The 23,159-nt window shown below is 41.1% G+C and overlaps 1 protein-coding gene across 2 annotated transcripts in view; it reads right to left on the bottom strand.

Annotated features, from left to right (window-relative positions):
* Positions 1 to 23,159, bottom strand: part of maea (macrophage erythroblast attacher, E3 ubiquitin ligase) — a 146,834-nt gene that overhangs the window by 38,832 nt on the left and 84,843 nt on the right. Inside the window, exons 4-5 of one of the 2 annotated variants that reach the window (XM_060828582.1) lie at positions 21,182 to 21,304; positions 8,720 to 8,796 (exon numbers count right to left, since the gene is read on the bottom strand). In XM_060828582.1, coding sequence (XP_060684565.1) covers positions 8,720 to 8,796; positions 21,182 to 21,304 — 200 coding nt within the window. The remainder of the gene's footprint in view (positions 1 to 8,719; positions 8,797 to 21,181; positions 21,305 to 23,159) is intronic. The other variant, XM_060828591.1, reaches the window with a different exon arrangement.

Below are 23,159 nucleotides of genomic sequence, written 5' to 3'. Positions count from 1 at the left end.
CCTTTCTGAAGGTCCAATGACTTCTGCCCAAGCATTCACAGCCACAAGTCATTAAGCCAACTGAGAGCCAACCACAATTGCTGGCAGACAGAAAATCTTTGTCACTGATAATAACAAAGTCACACAACACCAGATAATAGCCCAAGTTTATTTGAAACCACAAGCATTTGGAGTGCTACTCCTTTGTCAAGTGAAGCAAAGCGCAAAGCACAGAATTTATCGGCAGAGAGATCAAAAGATCATACAAACGATGGGAGTGGAGGGCCGACAGGCTGAAAAACTACGACAGGCTGAAAAACTAAGTCTCTGCAGGTGATTCAACCAAAGTAACAAGCAACCCATAACTGTACAAACTAATTAAGGTAGAGATTTATCAAGGAGATGATGTCAAAATAGGACAGTAAACAAGACTTTACAGACACAGAACCACGTAGTGGGGTCACATGGAGCGAGACATGAACCCAAGATAACAGTTGAGGCCCGCTTCATGGATACAGAACTTGGTTATCAGTTTCTGCTCAGTGATTCTGTATTGTATGTCTCAAAGGCTGCCTTGGACAATTTGTTACATTGGTTAGACCCTCGGCATGCGACTCTTACCTATCATGTTATTCCAGCTATTTGGTTTGCTCTCAGCACTATCATCTTATAAATGTTTTTGTAATTATCTCTCTGCCTGAATTAATCTGACCATACGTCACCCCTTCACTTGCAATTCAGCTGTTGACACTTCACTCACACCACTTTTACAATCGTTTGATTTCTCTGCCTATAAATTCTATGCCTTCACCTGATCGAGGAGTAGCCTCCTAAAACATCTGATTTCAATAAACCAGTTAGACTTGTGAATTCAAATAAACCTGGTGTCATGTGACTTCTGACCTTGTCCACCCCAATCTAACACTTTCAGTGACAGACTTGAACAGACATGCTGTCTCTCGCACCCAGTTGCTTTTGTCTGAACATATGCTCTTGTATTTGGAGTTATTAGTTTTAAAAATACACCCATTAATCATGTCTATACCCAGATGATTTTTTTTTAAAAAGAAAGAAGCACCAGTTCTTCATTTTGTTGGTCAATGACCAGTAAGTTTTCACTTGGAGACTGTTGTATAACAAGATGCAACATTTTACTCAATGAGTCACAAATGTATATCCATATCTCTGCAGACCTCCACATCATTGATGAGTAAGTCATGATTCACCAGACCAATCAAATCATTGATTGATAGCTGAATCTGCATCGCCCTAGGCTCCAGATAGTCAGTAACTAGACACCCACAACTGTTTGAAACAACAGCAATGTGAACAGCAACTTGCAGTCCAAATGTTAATGTTTGTTTCCACAAACCTGGGGTTTAAAGCAGTTCGTTTCATGTCAGTCCATACAAAGCTACAGAAAATAAGAATCACCTGGTGAAGGAGAGTCGCTCCGAAAGCTCGTGTGCTTCCAATTAAACCTGTTGGACTATAACCTGGTTTTGTGTGATTTTTAACTTTGTACATCCCAGTCCAACACTGGCATCTCCAAATCATGAAAATAAGAACACGTGCCTTTATTGCTGCTAAACCGTAATTATTTTTATCTCAATGAGGCTCTTTGAATTTTTTTGGCAAAGCAGTCTAAGTATTCCTAGTTAAAAATCACACACACCACCAGGTTATAGTCCAACAGGTTTAATTGGAAGCACACTAGCTTTCGGAGCGACGCTCCTTCATCAGGAGATAGGTGATCAGCGTCGCTCCAAAAGCTAGTGTGCCTCCAATTAAACCTGTTGGACTATAACCTGGTGGTGTGATTTTTAAACTTTGTACACCCCAGTCCAACACCGGCATCTCCAAATCATAAGTATTCCTAAATACTGTCAAGCTTCTTCTACAAAGATATTTGTGCATTTTATAGGTGTGGGACTTGGCAAGTACCTTTGCATTACTATTGACAGTAAGTCCAGGCTGCTATTCTTTGACTGATGAACTTAGAGGAGGTGGGGTGGAGGGAGGAGAACGACAGGCACCACTTATGGACTTCAAACATTCAACATTGCTTAGTTGGTTACTTCATCTGTTCTGCACGTCCTGGACTTCAGATAAAGTTCCACTGTAAACCAGCAATGTCACAAAGAGAAGAGTAAGGCTGCCTATACACTTCTATTTGCTCCATTGCTTTTAAAGTTCAAAACTCAGCTGTGGACCCAAATCACAGATTACTATTCCTTGATTCTAATGTTTCAGCTGCTGCTCCTATAAACTGTGCTGCTCCTATAACAATCACAGGACTCTTGATAGGCTCAAAAGCAAAGTAATGCAGTTATTATGATCAAAATGGATCTAACAGTCTTAGTAACAATTTCAGTTCAAGGAGTATATCAAAAATATTGCTACTTAGCATACAAGTGAAAATGTGCTGCTGGTTAAAGCACAGCAGGTTAGGCAGCATCCAAGGAATAGGAAATTTGACGTTTCGGGTATAAGCCCTTCATCAGGGCTGATCTAATCTAATCTACACAACCAATGTTGCCACAAGAGCATCACCATTTAAAGACCTTGCCAGGAAGAATCTTCCAGGTGTGGCAGAACCAAAATGGTTCATCACTTAGGTGTTGTGCAATGCTACAACCCAAGTAGAGAGACAGGCGACAACTCGAAAAATATTTGAAGTGTGCAATATGCAAGATGGAAAAGCAATTGCATCTAGCTCCAGAGGTCTGTAAACAGGAACATCCTAGAAGACATTTGATAAGGTGCTACAACTAATGAAGAAAATAAAAGTTCATGGTTTAGAGGGTGGCATGTTGGCCAGATAGAAGGTTGGAGGACCACAAGTAATAAATAGTAGGCATAAAAATTGAGTATAGGAATTGGTATGCATGTTGCAGCTGCCCAGGAAATTGGTACAGCCACTTTTAGAATACTGCATACAGTTCTCATCATCCTTCGATAGGAAGGACTTGTTAAACTTCAGAGTGCACAAAAGATTTACAAGGATGCTGCCAGGACTGGAGGGTTTGAGTTACAGGGAGAAGCTGAATGGGATAGGGCTATTTTCCTTAGTGTGGAGGCGAAGGAGTGACCTTATAGAGGGGAATAGATAGGGTGAATAGGCAAGGTACTCTTCCTGTGGGGAGGGAGTAGTCCAAAACTAGAGGGCATAGGTTTATGGTGAGGGGGGAAAGATTTAAAAGGAACCTAATAGGTAAGTTTTCCACACAGAGGGTGTTGAGTGCATGGAATAAGCTGCTAGAGGAAGTGGAGGAGGCTGGTTCAATTTAAAAGGCATCTGGGTGGGTACATGAATAGGAACAAAGGGTCAGAGGACTTTGGGCCAAATGCTGGCAAATGGGGCCAGTAAGATTGGGATGCCTGGTCAGTGCACGAGTTGCATCGGAGAGTCTGTTTTCCCCTTTGAAACAAATTCTTGTTAAGCAATGAAGTGAAAGGTTGCCCAGGTAGATTGCAATGTAAATTTGACGCTATAATCAGGTCAACGAGGATAAAGTAGCAGAGTAGGTTCTAGGGGTTGAATAACTTACTTGTATTCCTAATTCATATGTTCTTATGTTAATAGTCTATTAAAACATAAGGATAAATAAGTCCCCTGGGCCAGACAGGATATAACCAAGGTTGCTGCAGGAAGCAAGGGAAGAGATTATTGTGCCTTTGGCAATGATCTTTGCGTCCTCACTGTCCACTAGAGTTGTGCCAGATTGGAGGGTGGCAAATATTACTCCCTTGCTCAAGAAAAGGAATAGGGATAACCTTGGGAATTACAGACCAGTCAGTCTAATGTTGGTGGTGGGCAAATTATTGAAGTGGATTCTGAGAGATGGAATTTATGATGACTTGGAAAACCATAGTTTGATTAGAGATACTCAGCATGGTTTTGAGAGGGGCAGGTCATGCCTCACAAGCCTGACTGAATTATTTGAGAATGTGACAGAACACATCTATGAAGGTTGAACACTGGAAGAGGTGTACATGAATTTTAGCAAGGTATTTGAGAAGATTTCCCATGGTAGGCTCATTCAGAAAGTAAGGAGGCATGGGACACAAGGAAATTTGGCTGACTCATAGAAGACAGAATTTTTACCTCAGTGATAGTAGATGGACAGTGTTCAGCCTTGAGCTCGGTGACCCAGTGATGTTCCACTGCTCTGGAACTTCTGCTCTTTGGTGATTTTTATAAAATGACTTGGATGAGGAAGTGGAAAGGTGGTTTAGTGAGGTTGCCAATGACACAAAGAGGAGTTGTGGATTGTATGGAGGGCTGTTGAAGGTTACAACGGGACATTGACAGGATGCAAAATTGGGCCGACAATTGACAGATGGAGCTCAACCTGGAAAAGTATGAAGTGATACATTTTAAAAGGTCAAATTTGAATACAGATTACAGGGTTAAAGGCAGGATTCTCGGCAGTGTAGAGGAACAGAGGGATCATAGGGTCCGCGTCCAAAGACGGCTCAAAGTTGCCACCCAAGTTGATAAGGTTTAGAAGGCATTTGTGTGTTGGCTTTCATTAGCAGGGAGATTGAGTTTAAGAGTCACGAGGTTATGCTGCAGATCCACAGAGCCCTGGTTCGACCACACTTGAAATATTGTGTTCCGTCTGGTCGTCTCATTATAGGAAAGATGTGGAAGCTTTAGGGAGGGGCAGAGGAGATTCACCAGGATGCTACCTGCACTGGAGGGTATGTCTTATGAAGAAAGGTTGAGAGAGCTAGGACTTTTTTCAGTGGAATGAAGGAGGATGAGAGGTCACTTGACAGAGGTATACAAGATGATGAGAAGCATAGAGAGAGTGAATAGTCAAAGGCATTTTCCCAAGACAGAAATGGCTATCATAAGAGGCATAATTTTAAGGTGACTAGATGAAGGGTTAAGGGAGATGTCAGAGGTGGGTTCTTTCCACAGAGAGGTGGGTGCGTGGAATGCACTGCCAGCGGTGGTAGCAGAGTCAGATACATGAGGGACATTTAAGCGAGTCTTAGATACACACATGGATGACAATAAAATGAGAGGTGTGTAGGTTAGTTTGATCTCACAGTAGGATAAAAGTTGGCACAACAAAGGCCGAAGGACCTGTACTCTGCTGTACTGGTCGATGTTCGACTTGATCGTACGAGGTCAGCGACCTTAAGTCTATGAGAACTACGTCTCCAAATGCCACTTGTTTTCTTCTTTTATGGGACGTGGGCATCACTGGCAAGGTCATCATTTGCTTCTGAACCTCAACTGCCTTTCAAATGAGCAGTCAAACACATTGCAACAGATACATGAGAACAATACAACTTGCAAGATCCATTCGAGATAGCTCATCATCCTTACTCAGAAATCTAACTTCGTTCCTTCAGTATTGTTGGGTCAAAAGCCAGAAATATCATCCTAACAGCATTGTAGGTCTCCCTACAAGGAACAAACTGCAGCTCAAGGTAGTGGCTCATCAACTTCAAGAGCAATTAGTGTTGGGCAATAAATATTAACCTAACACAACCCACATTCCATGGATAATGAAAAAAAAATGCTCAGAGTCATAAAGTCGTAACAAGGCCAGACCAGCTGAAGATGGTAGCTTTCCTTCCTTAAAGTATAGTAATGAACTGGATGGGTTTTAAAATAAATGGATGATAGTTGTCATGATCACCATAGATTTGTCACTATGAGGCCTTACATTATGTAACAGTTATGCATGAATTCTCCCAAGCTTTTGCGTCAACATTTAACGTGCTGCAGTGCAGGGTGTTTAAAATAGCAAAAAGATGACTGTTGCAACTGATAAATCGACTGTAATTACTGTGGCTAACTAAACATGCATTGCAATTGATCCATTGACTGCAGGAATGCTGAAACACTTCAGCTACTCAAAAATTAATTACCATACATTTTCATACAGCACATTACAATGCTAAAGGTTAAGCAATTGGTGAAAAATTTGAAAGGTTAACAAAATGTGAACTGTAATGCTTATTACCACCATTTGCTATCAAAACAGTTCATACATGAAACATTTTACTTGCCCATGTTTCTTGAAAACTGACATGACTTACTGAGAATGTGCACTGCCTTAGAACCTCAATCAGCTTAGACATTATGGTGTCTCATGACGAACTACAACAATGCAATGCAACTTCTAACAATCAAACCTTTAGATCTGGCAGCAGAAAGCAATTACTTGGCCATATAATTGGCTTTGGTTGTAAGTAATGCTACAGTAACAAGAATTCTTGCATGTATACAACTGAAACATGGAATGAATAGTCATACAAGTTCATCTCAGAATATCCAAAGGAAAGAAATTCTTAGGGAGTTGAGAAAGTAATGAAAGCATAAAAACACAAACTTAAATGAATTCTGGATAAGTTGAACATATTAAAAAAGGTAAAAATAATTTTGTAAAATTAAGATGATTTTACAAAATCAAAACCTTTGAAACAGTTGCGAACAAAGCAGACAACACACTTACATTAGGTCTGTATGGGGGTGGGGTGGGGTGAAGGAACTGAGGAGATGAATTCCAACTGATGCTACTTTGGGCTTATAAATAAATGGGGAGATGGGCATAAATGCATCTGACAATACTGGATCTGCAGCCATGGAGAGCTTTGAATAAAACATTGGGGAATTTGAGAAAAGGAGGAAAATGGAACGAAATTGATCAAACTTGTCAGTTGTCAATGTTTTTATCTTTTTGAATAAATTAATCATGTATAGAGATGAGCACTCAAAATTCCAGAAAAGGCCTCACCAACGCCATGTAAAATCGCAGCTAGAAGACTTGTTCCTACACTCGAGTCCTCTTGCTATGAAAACCAACCTCCAGGTTGCCCTCTCTTAAGCCTGCTGCACCTGCACACGAACTTTCAGTGACTGCTGCATGAGGATACTCAGGTCTTGTTGAAAATTTCTACTCTCAAGTTACAGTTATTTAAATATTAGTCCAATTCCCAATCTTTGCAGCCCAAATGGACAACCTCCCATTTATCCACATAATACAAAATCTGCTATGCATTTGCCTACTTACTCAGCTCTTCCAAGTCTCACTGCAACATCTCTGCATTTGCCTCACAGCTTACCCTCCCACCCAGCTTTGTATCATCTCCAAATTTTGACATATGGCATCTTAGTTCCCTCATCTAAATCAATACAATATACTGTGAATAGCTGGGATTCCAGTATCGATCCCTGAGGTAACCCACTAGTCATAACCTGCCATTCAGAAAAGACCCATTTATTCCTAATTTTCCTGATGGTTTCATCGATTTCTATCCATCTCAACACATTACCCCCAATCCCATGTTCTTGAATTTTACACATTAGTCTCTTATGTGGAACTCTGTGGAAGCCTTCTGAAAGTCCAAATAAACTATATCCACTGGCTCCTACTGGTCAACTCCACTAGTTACATCCTCAAAGAATTGTCAAGCATGATTTCCTTTCAGTAAATCTACACCAATTGTGCCTGATTGTGCTACTGTTTTTTGAGTGCTCTGCCATGAGCATTTTGCCCACTACTGTTTTGCTGCATTAAACTTTTCATTTTAATCTGCCAGAATCTGCAATATTTCACTTTTTCATTGGATGGCTACGTTCTCAGCCAAGTTAGAACTGGATGGCAGTAATCACATGTGGAAGTGTGAAATAATCCTGATCTCAAAAGCAGGTGTTATCACTTAAAATTTGTGCTTTATTCCTTAAAATCAATTCCCATAGGAATCAGTGTTTTAAAGTGGAGCGTTGTTCCATAGCTAAGAAACGGTCTAAAATATTGCACCTGTATACTCCAAGTCATAAGACAAACCTGGGGCCTAAAAGGAAGAATGAAGAGGTGTGTGTGTGTGTGTGTGTGTGTGTGTGTGTGTGTGTGTGTGTGTGTGTGTGTGTGTGGCTGGAGACGAGTCTAGGCAGCAGGAGGCAAGGCTAACAAGAAAGGCCACAAGCGGGTCAAAGCGCCCTGTTCATAGCCACAACAAAAGAGACAACATATCTCAGATGTAAGTAGTGCAATTTTAGACACGATTTTACGATAATGATGATGTATGCAAACAATACTTAAACAAATACAGTAACAAAATGAAAAATAAACAGACACAAAACAGTAAAGAACGTTAAAATAAATATTAATTAGAAAAAAAGTTAATGGGGACTACCTAGACAGGGTTCTGTTTCTTAAGAATGATTGAGAAAGAGGAAATGCTAAATTGCAAGATATAACTATGAGAGCACAAAGGATAAGTTTGGATTTTCAGGGTCAGTGCATGCTTGCTAGAGAAAGACATAGCAAAAATAAGCTGTTATGACATAAGTGTGGCAATAGAAATCCAAGAAAATAAGCAAAGAATGTATTCTGAGGGTAAATCAACCAATTAGGATGGTTAAAGAAGAAACTGTTACTTGAAAGCTTGGGGAAGGGTAGGTGGGTATTGCCCAGAAGTGGTACATGTTAGCTGCTCACTGGTGAGGCGCCAACAAATGAACAGCAAAATAGTTAAATGGCTTTAAAATTTAAAAATTCTCAACGTATTATCAGCATTTGACAGAGGCAATAATGCCAGTTAATTATAGTAACAACGCAGTGTATACTCCAAAAGTTCAAATTCACACCGATACCACATCAGTTGTGGAATTATACCAACCAAATTGGAAGAAATGGAAATAATTTTAAAGCAATATATTGTACCTTTTGTATATCTCATTTTAACAGCAAATGGTAACCTTACAATGTACCTGACTGCTTCCAGTCTCTTGTTTTGTCGGATAAGTTCAATGAATTCCTGAATCCTCAAACTGAACTCCAGGCAGCTCTGTTAACAAAAAAGAACTCATTCAAAGGCAGGTCACATGATAATTTGCATAAAAACTCAAGTGTCAAAGGAAACTGGTAAAACAAACGCCAGAGCTTGATGCAAGAACAGTGAGCCCAATAATGTGTCACTCCTCCATATGTTGTGTTATAAATTACATCTTAAGTAGGATTTCCTGTTCAAATGCAGTGAACAGCATGATAGCCCTGGTATTAGTATCTTACAGTCAGAGATGTACAGCAAGGAAACAGATCCTTTGGACCAATCGTACATGCCTCCAGATATCCCAGTCCAATTTAGTCCCACCTGCCAGCACCCGGCCTATATCCCTCCAATCTTTTCTTATTCATATATCCATCTAGATGCCTTTGAAATGCTGGAATTGTACCAGCCTCCAACGCTTCCACTACTTTCACAAATGTATCATCCTCTGTGTGAAAAAGGAAAGCATACCAAACGCCTTCTTCACTATGCTATCTACTTGTGACTCTACTTTCAAGGAGGAGCTATGAGCCTGCACTCCAAAGTCTTTGTTTAGCAACACTCCCGAGGACCTTACCATCAAGTGTATAAGTTCTGATAAGATTTGCTTTCCCAAAATGCAGCACCTCACATTTGTCTGAATTAAACTCCATCTGCCACTTCTCAGCCCATTGGCCTGTCTGATCAAGATCCCGTTGTAATCGGAGGTACCCTTCCTCATTGTCCACTACACCTCCAATTAACTATACTTTTTATGCTCACACCCAAATCATTAAATAAATGACGAAAAGTAGTGGACCGATCCTTGTGGCACTCCAATGGTCACAGCCCTCCAGTTCAAAAAACAACCCTCCACCACACCCTCTGTCTTCTACCTTTGAGCCAGTTCTGTATTCGAATGACTAGTTCTCCCTATATTCCATAAGATCTAACCTTGCTAACCAGTCCCCCATGTGGAACCTTGTCGAAAGCCTTACTGAAGTCCATATACATCACATCTACTGCTCTGCCCTCATCAGTCTTCTTCGTTACTTCTTCAAAAAACTCAATCAAGTTCGTGAGACATGATTTCCCATGCACAAAGCCATATTGACTATCCCTAATCAGTCTTTGCCTTTCCAAATACATGTACATCCTGTCTCTCAGGATTCCCTCCAGCAACTTGCCCACTACCGACGTCAATCACACTGGTCTATAGTTCCCTGGCTTGTCCTTACCACCCTTCTTAAACAGCAGCCACATGTCAGCCAACATCCAATCTTCCGGCACCTCACCTGTGACGATCGATGATACCAATATCTCACCAAGAGACCCAATCACTTCTCTAGCTTCCCAGAGAGTTCTTGGGTACACCTGATCAGGTCCTGGGCATTTATCCACTTTTAACCGTTTCAAGACATCCAGCACTTACTCCTCTGTAATCTGGACATTTTGCAAGATGTCACCATCTATTTCCCCACATTCTATATCTTCCATATCCTTTTCCACAGTAAATACTGATGCAAAATACTCATTCAGTATCCTCCCCCATTTTCTGCAGCTCCACACAAAGGCCGCCTTGCTGATCTTTGAGAGGCCATATCCTCTCCCTAGTTACCCTTTTATCCTTAATGTATTTGTCAAAACTCTTTGGATTCTCCTTAATTCTATTTGCCAAAGCTATCTCATGTCCCCGTTTTGCCCTCCTGATTTCCCTCTTCAGTATACTCCTACTTCCTTTATACTGTTCTAAGGATTCACTCGATCTATCCTGTCGATACCGGACATATGCTTTCTTCTTTTTCGTAACAAACCATTAATTTCTTTTGTCATTCTGCATTCTCTACACCTACCAACCTTTCCTTTCACCCGAACAGGAATGTATATCTCTGGACACTCATTTTCTCATTTCTGAAAACTTCCCATTTTCCAGCCGTCCCTTTACCTGCAAACATCTGCCGCCAATCAGCTTTTGAAAGTTCTTGCGAAATACTGTCAAAATTAGCCTTCCCCAAATTTAGAACTTTTAGATCTGGTCTATCCTTTTCCATCACTATTTTAAAACTAATAGAATTATAGTCGCTGGCCTCAAAGTGCTCCCCGACTCATACCTCAGTCACCTGCCTGCCTTATTTCCCAAGAATAAGTCAAGTTTTGCAGTTTCTCAAGGAGGTACACCCACATACTGAACCAGAAAAATTTCTTGCATATGCTTAACAAATTCCTCTCCACCTAAACCCTTAACACTATGGCAGTCCCAGTCTATGTTTGGAAAGTTAAAATTCCCTACCATAACCACACTATTATTCATACAGATAACTGAAATTGTTTCTCAATTTCCTGCTGTCTATTAGGGTGTCTATAATCGAATCCCAATAAGGTGATCATCCCTTTCTTATTTCTCAGTTCCACCCAAACAATTTCACTGGATGTATTTCCAGGAATATCCTCCCTCAGAACATTTGTAATGCTACTCCCTTATCAAAAATATCACTCCTCCTCCTCTCTTGCTTCCCTTCTATCTGTCCTGCAGCATCTGTGTCCTGCTGCCAGTCTTGTCCATCCCTGAGCCACATTAGTGTAATTGCTATGATATCCCAGTCCCACGTTCCTAACCATGCCCTGAGTTCATCTACCTTCCCTGTTAGGCCTCTTGCGTTAAAATAAATCCAGTTTAATTTATCAGATCTACCTTGTTTCCTGCTTTGTCCCTGCCCTCCCTGACTGCTCGAGTCTCTGCTTTTCTCAAGTGTACCAGTCTCAGACTGACTTCTTTCCTCACTATCTCCCTGGGTCCCACCACCCATCTACCCACCCCAAGCCCCCACCTACCCACCCCACCCTCTGACATTACTCGTTTAAATCCTCCCAAGCAGCTCTTGCAAAATCTCCCTGCCAGCATATTAATCCCCTTCCAATCTGGGTGCAATCCGTCCTTCTTGTACAGGTCATTTCTACCCCAAAAGAGGTTCCAATGATCCAAAAATGTGAATCCTTCTCCTATACACCAGCTCGTCAGTCATGTATTCATCTGCTCTAGCCTCCTATTCCTACCCTCATTAGCTCACAGCACTGGGAGTAATCCAGATATTACTACTCTCGAGGATCTCCTTTTTAAGTTCCTGCCAAACTGTCTACATTTTCCCTTCAGAATATAAACCATTTCCCTTCCTATTTTGTTGGTTCCAATGTGTACAAAGACTCCTGCTGGTCCCTCTCTTCCTTGAGAATATTCTGCACGATCTCAGAGACATCCTTGATCATGGCCCCCGGGAGGCAACACACCATTCTGATTTTTCACTGCTGGCCGCAGAAATGTCTGTCTGTACCTTGGACTAGAGAATCCACTAACACAATCGATCTCTTGGAACCTGACATATCCCTCATTGCATTACAGCTAGTCTCAATATCAGAAACTTGGCTGTTCATGCAACATTCCCCGAGAATCCATCACCTCCTCCAATTTCCAAAACAGCATACTTGTTTGAAATGGAGATAGCCACAGAAGACTCCTGCATGGCCCGCTATCTCTCTTACCTTTGCCGGAGTTAACCCATCTATGTGACTAAATGTGCGACTTTTCGCCCTTCCTAAAACTGCCATCCATCACACCCCCTTGCTTATGTAAATTCCTCATTGCCTCGAACTGTTGATACAACCGATCCATTCGATCTGATAGGATTCACAACCAACAGCATTTATTGCAGACATAATGCTGAGTAACACCAACTCTCCCTAAACTCCTACATGTGACAACAGCATATCACTCTACTCAGGGCCAGTTTTGCTTCTTCCAATCTACAAACCCAAACAATGCCACTGTCTTAACCCTCTACAAAACACTGCTAGAGGCTAACTTAATACTTATAGTTTATATTTTTAAGTTTAATCAAGAAACATCTCTCAATAGAACATACAATCAAGAAAGAACCTACTCTACTCACTATTGCAGACGTACAGCAAGGCCACACTTAAAACTATTCACGTAACTGTCGCTGTGCTGTGACCTCACCCAAACAGGTTCCTCCAAGACCAGTTGTGAATTTTCCCAGACGCACTCCAATGTCCAGCGATATACGAATTCAAACGGCAAAGGCAGTAACTGCACAGGTTCACTACTGTGTCAGTTACCAGCATGGGTCTCTCTCTCTCTCTCTCTCTCATGTGCTGCCTTTGTCTGTTCCTCTTCCCTTTTAAAAGTACCATTGTTTTGACTTTATTTTCTCCAAAACAATGCAATAGCATATAAAACAGTAACTACTGCTTCTGGAATTTGCGGAAATCACCTCCATCACCGGAGTAGGTATGCTAGAAATGTTGCTGGCCCACTTAAGTGTAAACAACCTCATAGTGGCAAACTGTAAATAACTCAGCAAGGGGGGGAAAATAACTTTCCTTCAGCTTTTAATTGTTGGAGATGCTCTTCTATTAACTTTGCTTCAACTTGATGATCTCTCTTAAACGTGAATCTTTAATTCCCTCTTAGCTTTGCTCACTTGACTTAATTTGCTGTTAAACTATATTAACCATTACTTCCAAGTTGAAATTCTGCACTGTTTACTGAAAATTCAAACTGACAGGAGATACAGCTGCATGCCCTGTTCATACAAATACTTCCTTACACAGCCACATCAACTTGTATACAATCAGTTTTTTGAAATTTTTTGAACTTTCAAATTATGCTCTTACAATACATGGCACATTATTTTCATATCACTGCTGAAACAATGGCACCCTATGAAACATATAATATTGCTCGATGGATTTTTATTAAAACGTCAGTAATTCTAAGTGCTCACCATGATTACGATATCACTTCTTAAACAAACCATTTAGACCCATGACACTAAATATAGTGAAGTTTGGATTGCTACAGAAAGCTAACATCTGGGAGCATATGACTGTTGATTAAGAAAGTTCAACCTTCAAACAATGGTAATTTGTTGGCGTGCACACTACATTTGGATACCGCTTTCTTAGACACGGTCATAGGAAACCGTAACTTTGTTTTCTATTTAGCAGCAGGTTTTGCTTTGTCACTTAAATTTTCCAAATGCAGACTCAACAACAGTTATTTCTCGAAGGCATAGGTTTAAGGTAAGAAAGGAAAGATGTAATAAAAAGGAAAGAAAAAGAGATCTAAGGGGCAACTTTTTCCACTCAGAGGGTGATACGCGTACGCAATGAGCTGCTAGAGGAAGTGATGGAGGCTCATACAATTGCAACATTTAAAAGGCATCTGGAGGCAGATATGAATAGGAAGAGTTTGGAGGGATATTGGCCGGGTGATGAAAGGTGGGACAACTGGTTGGCATGGACGGGTTGGACCGAAGGGTCTGTTTCCATGCTGTACACCTCTATGACTCTCTGACTTTATGAACTGCTGCTCGCTTGTCATTTCTATAGAAAGAGATCCTGGGTTCCAATTGATGCTTGACAGCATTGTGGGTCAGAATATTACAGCTGCACAGCAAAGGGTCAAGAAGGTAGCTCAGCACCACCTTTTAAAGAACTAGGGATGGGGAATATGTGCTGGCCAACCAGCAATGCCCACATCCCATGAATGAATTTTTAAAAATTGTATATCCTGAGAATTATTGCTTTGGATATGTGAACTGTTTAGGAACATATGACAGGAGTAAGCCATTCAGCGTTCAGAGCCTGCCACACCATTCAATACAATCATAACTGATTGAACACTTCCAAGCCTTTTAACCATCTCCATGACCCTGTATGACATCGTCAGAAATTTGGGAGAAAAAAAAAGTGAGGAGTGCAGATGTTGGAGATCAGTCAAAAAGTGTGGTGCTGGAAAAGCACAGCCAGTCAGGTAGCATTCAAAGAGCAGGAGAGTCGACGTTTTGATCATAAGCTCTTCCTTCATCAGGAGCTTTTCATCCTAATGAAGAGCTTATGCTCCAAACGTCGACTCTCCTGCTCCTTGGATACTGCCTGACCGGCCACGCTTTTCCAGCACCACACTGTCAGAAATCGATCAACTGATCTTTACCTAAAAGGATCAAAGGCTGAGCTTTCACAGCACCTAAAGAATTCCAAAGATCTAAAGTTTCAGAGTTAACAAAAATTCTCCCCATCTTGGTCTCAAATGGCATACTCCTTATTTCAAATTGTACCTCTAGTTCTTGATCCCATAACCAAGTGAAACATTTTCCCCGATATACATTATCTCATCCCTCAATACTTTTAAGTTACAGGAAGATCGCCACTCATTCTTTGAGGTTTGCCCAAATTCTCTTCAAAGGACAGTTCTTCCACCATTCCCAGAAGTCTGCTGAATCTTCATTGAATTCCATTGATGGCAAGATCATCTTTCTTGAGATGAGCTGTCCAAAGCTGCAAACAACACTCCTGGTGCAGTCCTATAAAAGTGCGTGCAAAATCGAAGCAAGACTTCCCTACTGTTATAAGTTGTGCAGAGTAATCGTCAATTGGTAGGCAGGAAGCTACAATCTGTTTGTTCTACAAAATGATATGAGGGCCGGTAAGAGAGCGAGTGGTTCCTTTAAGTGTTTTTCTCGCTTACATTTATACAGAAAAACGTGCCTGTAAGTAGCTGCAGATAGAGACTGTTCTGAAATTGAAACATGTACCAATTGGCTGTGTGACTGGAAACCTTAGGCTTGTTTTGATGTTTTGGCAATGAGCTTAAATCAGCCAATTAATTTAAACCAAGCACTTACAGAATGAAAGCAAATTGAACTTGAATCTGATGGTTTGACAACCTTGCACCAATGCAAATGTAGTAAAATTGATACGTAAGCCAAAAGAGAGGGTTTTGAAAAAAATCAGGGTGAGATCCAACTGCCATCTGAAGAACAAATTATCTGGCTCTCAGAAATCTTTGAGCTCGTTGATTAAGACCTGTCTAAAAGATACCATGACACAATTAAATAATACTCCTGACACAAGAATTTGTCAGAAAGGGGTGTTTCAGATACCAATGGAGAAAGGAGCCCCTGGCAGAAAATCAGAAGAGAGGGTGAGGAGCATAACAGAAAACATATTCTCACTGTAATTTCGAGAGACTAAATTCTATTACTTTGTCATATAGAGTCATAGAGATGTACAGGATGGAAACACCCTTCGGTCCAACCCGTCCATGCCGACCAGATATTCCAACCCAATCTAGTCCCACCTGCCAACACCCGGCCCATATCCCTCCAAACCCTTCCTATTCATATACCCATCCAAATGCCTCTTAAATGTTGCAATTGTACCAGCCTCCAGTACATCTTCTGGCAGTTCATTCCATACACGTACCACCCTCTGCGTGAAAATGTTGCCCCTTAGGTCTCTTTTATATCTTTCTCCTCCCACCCTAAACCTATATTCTGGACTCCCCAACCCCAGGGAAAAGACTTTGCCTATTTATCCTATCCATGCCCATCATAATTTTGTAAACCTTTATAACGTCTCCCCTCGGCCTCCGATGCTCCAGGGAAAACAGCCCCAGCCTGTTCAGCCTCTTCCTGTAGCTCAGATCCTCCAACCCTGGCAACAGCCTTGTAAATCTTTTCTGAACCCTTTCAAGTTTCACAACATCCTTCCGATAGGAAGGAGACCAGAAATGCACGCAATATTCCAGCAGTGGCCTAACCAATGTCCTGTACAGTCGCAACATGACCTCCCAACTCCTGTACTCAGTACTCTGACCAATAAATGAAAGCATACCAAACGCCTTCTTCACTATCCTATCTACCTGCAACACCACCTTCAAGGAGCTATGAACCTGCACTCCAAGGTCTCTTTGTTCAGCAACACACTCTGGGACCTTACCATTAAGTGTATAAATCCTGCCAAGATTAGCTTTCCCAAAATGCAGCACCTCACATTTATCTGAATTAAACTCCATCTGCCACTTCTCAGCCCATCAGGTCAAGATCCTGTTGTAATCTGAGGTAACCCTCTTCACTGTCCACTACACCTCCAATTTTGGTGTCATCTGCAAACTTACTAACTGTACCTCTTATGCTCATGTCCAAATCATTTATGTAAATGACAAAAAGTAGAGGGCCCAGCACCAATCCTTGTGGCACTCCACTGGTCACAGGCCTCCAGTCTGAAAAACAACCCTCCACCACCCTCTGTCTTCTACCTTTGAGCCAGTTCTGTATCCAAATGGCTAGTTCTCCTTGTATTCCATGACATCTAACCTTGCTAATCAGCCTCCCATGGGGAACCTTGTTGAATGCCTTACTGAAGTCCATATAGATCACATCTACTGCTCTGCCCTCAATCTTCTTTGCTACTTCATCAAAAAACCCAATCAAGTTTGTGAGACATGATTTCCCACGCACAAAGCCATGTTGACTATCTCAAATCAGTCCTTGCCTTTCCAAATACATGTACATCCTGTCCCTCAGGATTCCCTCCAACAACTTGCCCACCACTGACGTCAGGCTCATAGGTCTATAGTTCCCTGGCTTGTCCTTACCACCCTTCTTAAACGTTTGCCAACCTCCAGTCTTCTGGCACTTCACCTGTGACTATCGATGATACAAATATCTCAGCAAGAGGCTCAACAATCACTTCTCTAGCTTCCCACAGAGTTCTTGGGTACACCTGATCAGGTCCTGGGGATTTATCCACCTTTAACCGTTTCAAGACATCCAACACTTCCTCGTCTGTAATCTGGACATTTTGCAAGATGTCACCATCTATTTCCCTACAATCTATACCTTCCATATCCTTTTCCACAGTAAATACTGATGCAAAATATTCATTTAGGATCTCCCCCATTCTCTGTGGCTCCACACGAAGGCCGCCTTGCTGATCTTTGATAAGTGGGACTTTTTTTTGGAACAGCATACCATTAAGATTTGATTTTATTAGGTAATAGTAGTTAGAGGGAAACAGGTTGATTTGTTAGTAGTTCTATTAAATTGTTCATTGTTGGCATTAGGTAAATACCTTGTTATTTGTTGATTATAGAATAAGTGAAAGGATTCAATTTCATTTAACCACCTCCATTTTATAACAGATTATGAAGCAAGGTACTCCTTGTGGTGTTTAGGTTTCTAGCTCTAGTTTGGGGAGGGAGGGGAGGTGCGTCAACCTCCACTGTGCATCACACTACTGTCATGAAGTTCTCTTGCAAGAAAGGCTAACAGTGCACTTGCTTTCCTAACAGCTTGCTGCACCTGCATATCAGCCTTCGGTCACATTTTATAAACTATAATACCAAAGTCCCTTGATTGTGTTTTTGGTGCAGAGTAGCTCCCTGCCATACTGGCACCCAGAATCTCTTTCAACAGAAATGAAAAGCAAGCAACAAATCATTGCTATTGAATACATTTTTTAAAAACTAAAATAACTGCAAGCATAAAAGCTAGTATATTATTCTGTCATTCAGCAATATAACAAATCATCATAGATTCTGATCCAGCACAGGAAGGCATCATGACCATATTTCTGTTAGCTCTTTTAAATGCCTACCCAATTACTCATGCTCTGAATTTTCTCCAAAAGCTCTTTCTTCTCTCTCTGCTCCCCACCTCATACACTATAAACCCAATTCAGTTTTAAAAAGTTTTCAGCACTGAATTTCCTCCATCAGCCTTTCGGTGAACTCCAGAACACAGCATTCAAGAAAAACCCCATTTCCTTCTTAAATTTTGTGTCATTTAAATCTGCACTCTTTGGTATCTGCCAATGCGAATAATAGTCCGGATATACTCAGTCAAGCATCATAATTTTAAACCAGGATTCAATTAAATCCCGTCTTAACTTCTTTACACTAAGTAGAACAATCTTAGCTTGTCTAGGCTTTTCACATGTCTGGAGCTCAACTCCAAAACCATTCTAGGAATTCTTTTTCTTTTATTCTCTCCAAGGACTTGATATCCTCACTCAATTTGCATTTGAAATTAGGCAGAAGCAGTAAATTTTTATACTCAGCATTTAAACCATAAGATATACAAGCAGAATTTGGCATTCAGCCCAGAGAGTCTGCTCTGTTGTTCATGTTTCTCATCCCTATTTTCCTGCCTTCCCCCACAATCTTTGACCCCCTTATGAATCAAGAACATATCTCTGTCTTGAATACATTCAACGTTGTTGACTTCACCGCCTTATGCAGCAGTGGGTTCCACAGATTCACCACTCTCTGCTGAATAAATTCCTCATCTCAGTTCTAAAGGGTCATTCCTTCACTGAGGCTGTGCCCTAGAGTCCTAATCTCTCTTAATTCTGCAAATATCTTCATGTCCACTCTATTCAGGACTCTCAGTATTCTCAGGGTTTCAAATCAGAACCCACTTCATCTTTCTCAACTTCAAGTTTATGGCGGCACGGTGACTCAGCGGTTAGCACTGTTGCCTCACAGCGTCAGTGACCGGTTTCCGTTCCAACCTCAAGCAATTGTCTGACTGGAGTTGAAACATTCTCCTCCGGGTGCTCCAGTTTCCTCCCACAATCCAAAGATGTGTATGTTAGGTGAATTGTCCATGTTAAATTGCCCCTTAGTGTTCAGGGATGCATGGGTTAGCTGCATTAGTCAGGGGTAAATACAGGGTAGGGAAATGGGTCTGGGTGGGTTACTCTTTGGAGGGCTGGTGTGGACTTGTTGGGCTCAAGGGCCTATTTCCACACTGTAGGGATTCTAATTCTAATTCTGAAGTACAGACCCAGAGTCCTAACTGCCCTCATGTGACAAGCCCTTCATCTTCAGGCTCATTCTCGGTAATCTCTTCTGGACTCCTGCCAATGCCAGCTTTTATAGATACAGAGCTCGAAATTGCTCACAATGTTATTAATGTGACTTGGCTGCAGCTTTTTATAGCTTCAGCAGCAGATCTCTGTTCTTGCATTCTAGCCCTCTGAAAATGAATGCAAACATCGAACTTTTTTCCAAACTCTCAACTGAACCCACGTGTTAAGCTTAAGAGCTTAACTAGGATGCCCAAGTTCCTGTGTTTCAGATTTCTGAAGCCATTCTTTATTTTGAAAGTAATATATTCTTCCTAACAAAGTGCATAACATCACAATCGCCCATATTGTATCCTAACTGCCACTTCTCAGCTCACTCATCTCGCCTACCTACATCCTTCTGCAACTTCCCCATTCCCTCAAGATGACCTGCCCCACCACCTATCTTTGGGTCATCTGTGAACTTTGACAACAACATGTGCAGTTTCCTTGCCCAGATTGTTGATGTATCTGGTGAATAGTTATGGTCCCAATACAGACCCTGGTGCAACTCCCGCTAGTTACCAACTACCATCCTGAAAACAACCCCGTGATCCTCACTCTCTGTCAATGTCTTCTGCCAATGTAATCATGTTACCTTAATCCAACATGAGGGACTCTTACCTGATTTAGCAGCCTCCTGTGTAGCATCTTATCAAAGGCCTCTGGAAGTCCAAATGAATCACATACACTCCCCTCTTGCTTGTCGAGCTTGCTTGCTACCCCTTCAAAGAATGCTAACACATTTACCAGTCAGGACCTTCCATTGATGAAGCTGTGCTCACTCAGCCCTATTTTGCCATGCACATTCACGAACTCTGCAATGTTATCCTTAATAATGGCCACTAAAATTCCACCGATGACTGATCAAGATCGGGCTAACTGGCTTAACATTCCATCTTCTGCCTCCCACCTTTCTTAAACAGGGGCATTTTAGTGGCTCTTTTACACTCCTCAAACATTCCGAGTTCAATGATTCCAGAAAGATCACCATTAATGCCTCCACTGTCTCCTTCAGAACTACGAGGTGTAGTTCAACTGGTCCAGGTGATATATCTACCTTCAGACCTTTCAGTTTCCTTAGCAATGGCTAGTACACTCACCTCTGCCCCTAACTCTCCTACAATTCTAGTATGCTGCCGGGGTTTTTCACTTTCAAGACTGATGCAAAGTAACTGTTTATTTCCTCTGTCATTTATTGGCTCCCTTCAACACTTCACCAGCTTCATTTTTCAGCAGCCCAATGTCCAGTCTTGTTTTTATTTTCTTTTTAAACTCTCACTGGCTTCTCACTAATCTTCACCATATTGTATGTTTTTCTTTTGCTTTTACGCTGACCCGGACTTCTCTCGTCAGCCATGGTTGCCTCCTCCTTTCCTTAGTATGTTTCTTCTTTCTTAGGATGAATTTCTGCTGTATCTTCTGAATTACCCCCAGAAACTCCTGTCATTGCTTCCTTACCACCTTCTCTGTTCGGCTTCCTTTCCAACCGACTCTGGTCAACTCCTGCCTCAAATTTTGTAGTTATGTTGATTTAATTATAATACTATTACATCTGATTCCAGCGCTTTTCTCCTCAAACTGCAAGGTGAACTCTATTACATTATGGTCACTGTCCCGAGAGCAAGAATTTTCAGCCGGTCTTCAAATGCAGCTATCACATCACGTATATGGATTGGCTAATAGTTAACAGCTCCAATGTATTTTGAAAACACACCTTCATTTTCCTCAGCCTTGATTTATTGTCATGGCACCAGGCCAGACAAGTAGCTGTCTCTTGCCTTTCAAGTGACTCTTCCACCTCCTTTGCCGTTAGAAACATGTCAATATTCACTAAGTCCTAGAAGAAAAAACAGAAGAGTACCATGAAATTGATTTTGTCTGATCAGTTGTGAACAAAGTGTATTGCAACCACACCAACCACACCATGGAGAAAACTTGGCGTGCATATGAAGTGTTCCTATCAGCCCTTATACACACTTCTCATGACAGATTACTTCTACTTTATGACCGGAGTTCTAAATACTCGATCAAATAAGCAACAACTCTCCTTAGAAATAGATCACCATTCGTTCATGGTGGCTTAGTTAAAATCATGGAACTCCCTCACTGGAGAATGTGTGTAGGGTATGTGCAGGTATGGAAAGCGACAGGTTTTGAGTTTTGTGAAATAAGAGGTTCAGCTGAGCATGACTCTGATTATATAAGAACTTGCAGTTAACAATGGGGTGATCGAGGCAAGGGTAATGGGTTAACAAGGTGGAAAAGCAGTCATTGTGTGAAGCCAGTTATTCATTATGTAACAGCAGATTGCTTAATCTTTACTACAGACACTCACTGATCGTAACAGTCACCTAATCAATATGTATGTTGTCTCATCTGGATGCTCCTTCCTGCAAATGACTAAATACTTCATTAAGAAACTGCTGTTCCAGAGGAGACCAAGAACTCTTGTCCCTGGACACATGAGTGATCATTCTCTCTCGCTATACTGTGTCTCTGAGCATTTTGTTTTGACAGAAGGGGGAAATGGGACGACATCACGAAAGGTATTGTGGGTCATCTGACAGCACATGGACTGCAACAGTTCAAAGAAGCAGCTTACCACCATCTTCTCAAGGGTACCTAGGGACGAATAAGAAACACTGTTTGCCAGCGATGCCCGCATACCTCAAGTGAACGATCATAAAAAAATCTCAATTGAGTGAACTTGGTCTGATTGTCTTTCCATCCAATCTTAATGCATAACATAAGGAGTGAGTAATATAGTGAAGACAACAGGATAATAAAAAGTAAAAAAATTTGATTGATGCCAAAAAGCATGGAACAAAAACATGAAAACTCATTTAAGAGAACTGAAACTGATCCCAAGTACATGTACACCTGAAATGTACACCTTGAAGGTGTATTTTCTTTTACAAAGATAAAAGCAGCTATATCCAAACTTCACTCAAAAATTTGTGAATTCCTCCTCCCATTGTGCAGATATGACAGAAAATGTGGTAAAGATAAACATGTGATAGAATTGAGAAAAGACAGCATTTTGTAATGAAGAATGAATAGACTACAGAACAGTTTAGTTCCCTACCTTGCATCCTCAATCATCTAACACTATTGTGTGCTTCATAACTGATTTGAATCAAACATCACCACTATGGACTTGAAAAGATAATGTGAAATGCAGGAGGCCTTCCATTTTTATTCTCTAAAAATCGAGGCAGCCTACATTTTGCTAAATATAGTAATTATTTGTAATACTGTCCAATCCATTTGTGTTTATAATTGCCTCTCACCATATTTTATCCATTCCGACATGTTAATAATACTCAATGCAAAACCCACATTAATAGAAATTGTAATCATTGCAAGTGAAATTTTTGATGCTACTTTGAAGAGTTGCTGTTTTTACTCTTCCAAAAGAAACCAGAGACCATGCACATTAGCTCAAAATATTCTCATGTACACATAGCAGTTACATAAGGTTCTCATGAATTTCAACAATTTTGGACATTACTGTTCAGAAATCGTATAGCACCGGGTTCAAAGAAGTGGTTCTGGTGAGTTCTGCAAAAACTGCCTCTATGAAAGAACTGTTTAAATGAGAAATGTGATCAGTTATGACCGACATGACCAGTCCTCAAAGGGTCACTGGACTCAAAATGTTAACTGTTTCTCTCTTACAGGTGCTGCCAGAC

Source organism: Hemiscyllium ocellatum, chromosome 1 (assembly GCF_020745735.1).
Source record: "Hemiscyllium ocellatum isolate sHemOce1 chromosome 1, sHemOce1.pat.X.cur, whole genome shotgun sequence".
NCBI classification, from domain to species: domain Eukaryota; kingdom Metazoa; phylum Chordata; class Chondrichthyes; order Orectolobiformes; family Hemiscylliidae; genus Hemiscyllium; species Hemiscyllium ocellatum.
The sequence above is the reverse complement of the archived record's forward strand: the minus strand, read 5'-3'. Positions and strand labels throughout refer to the sequence as shown.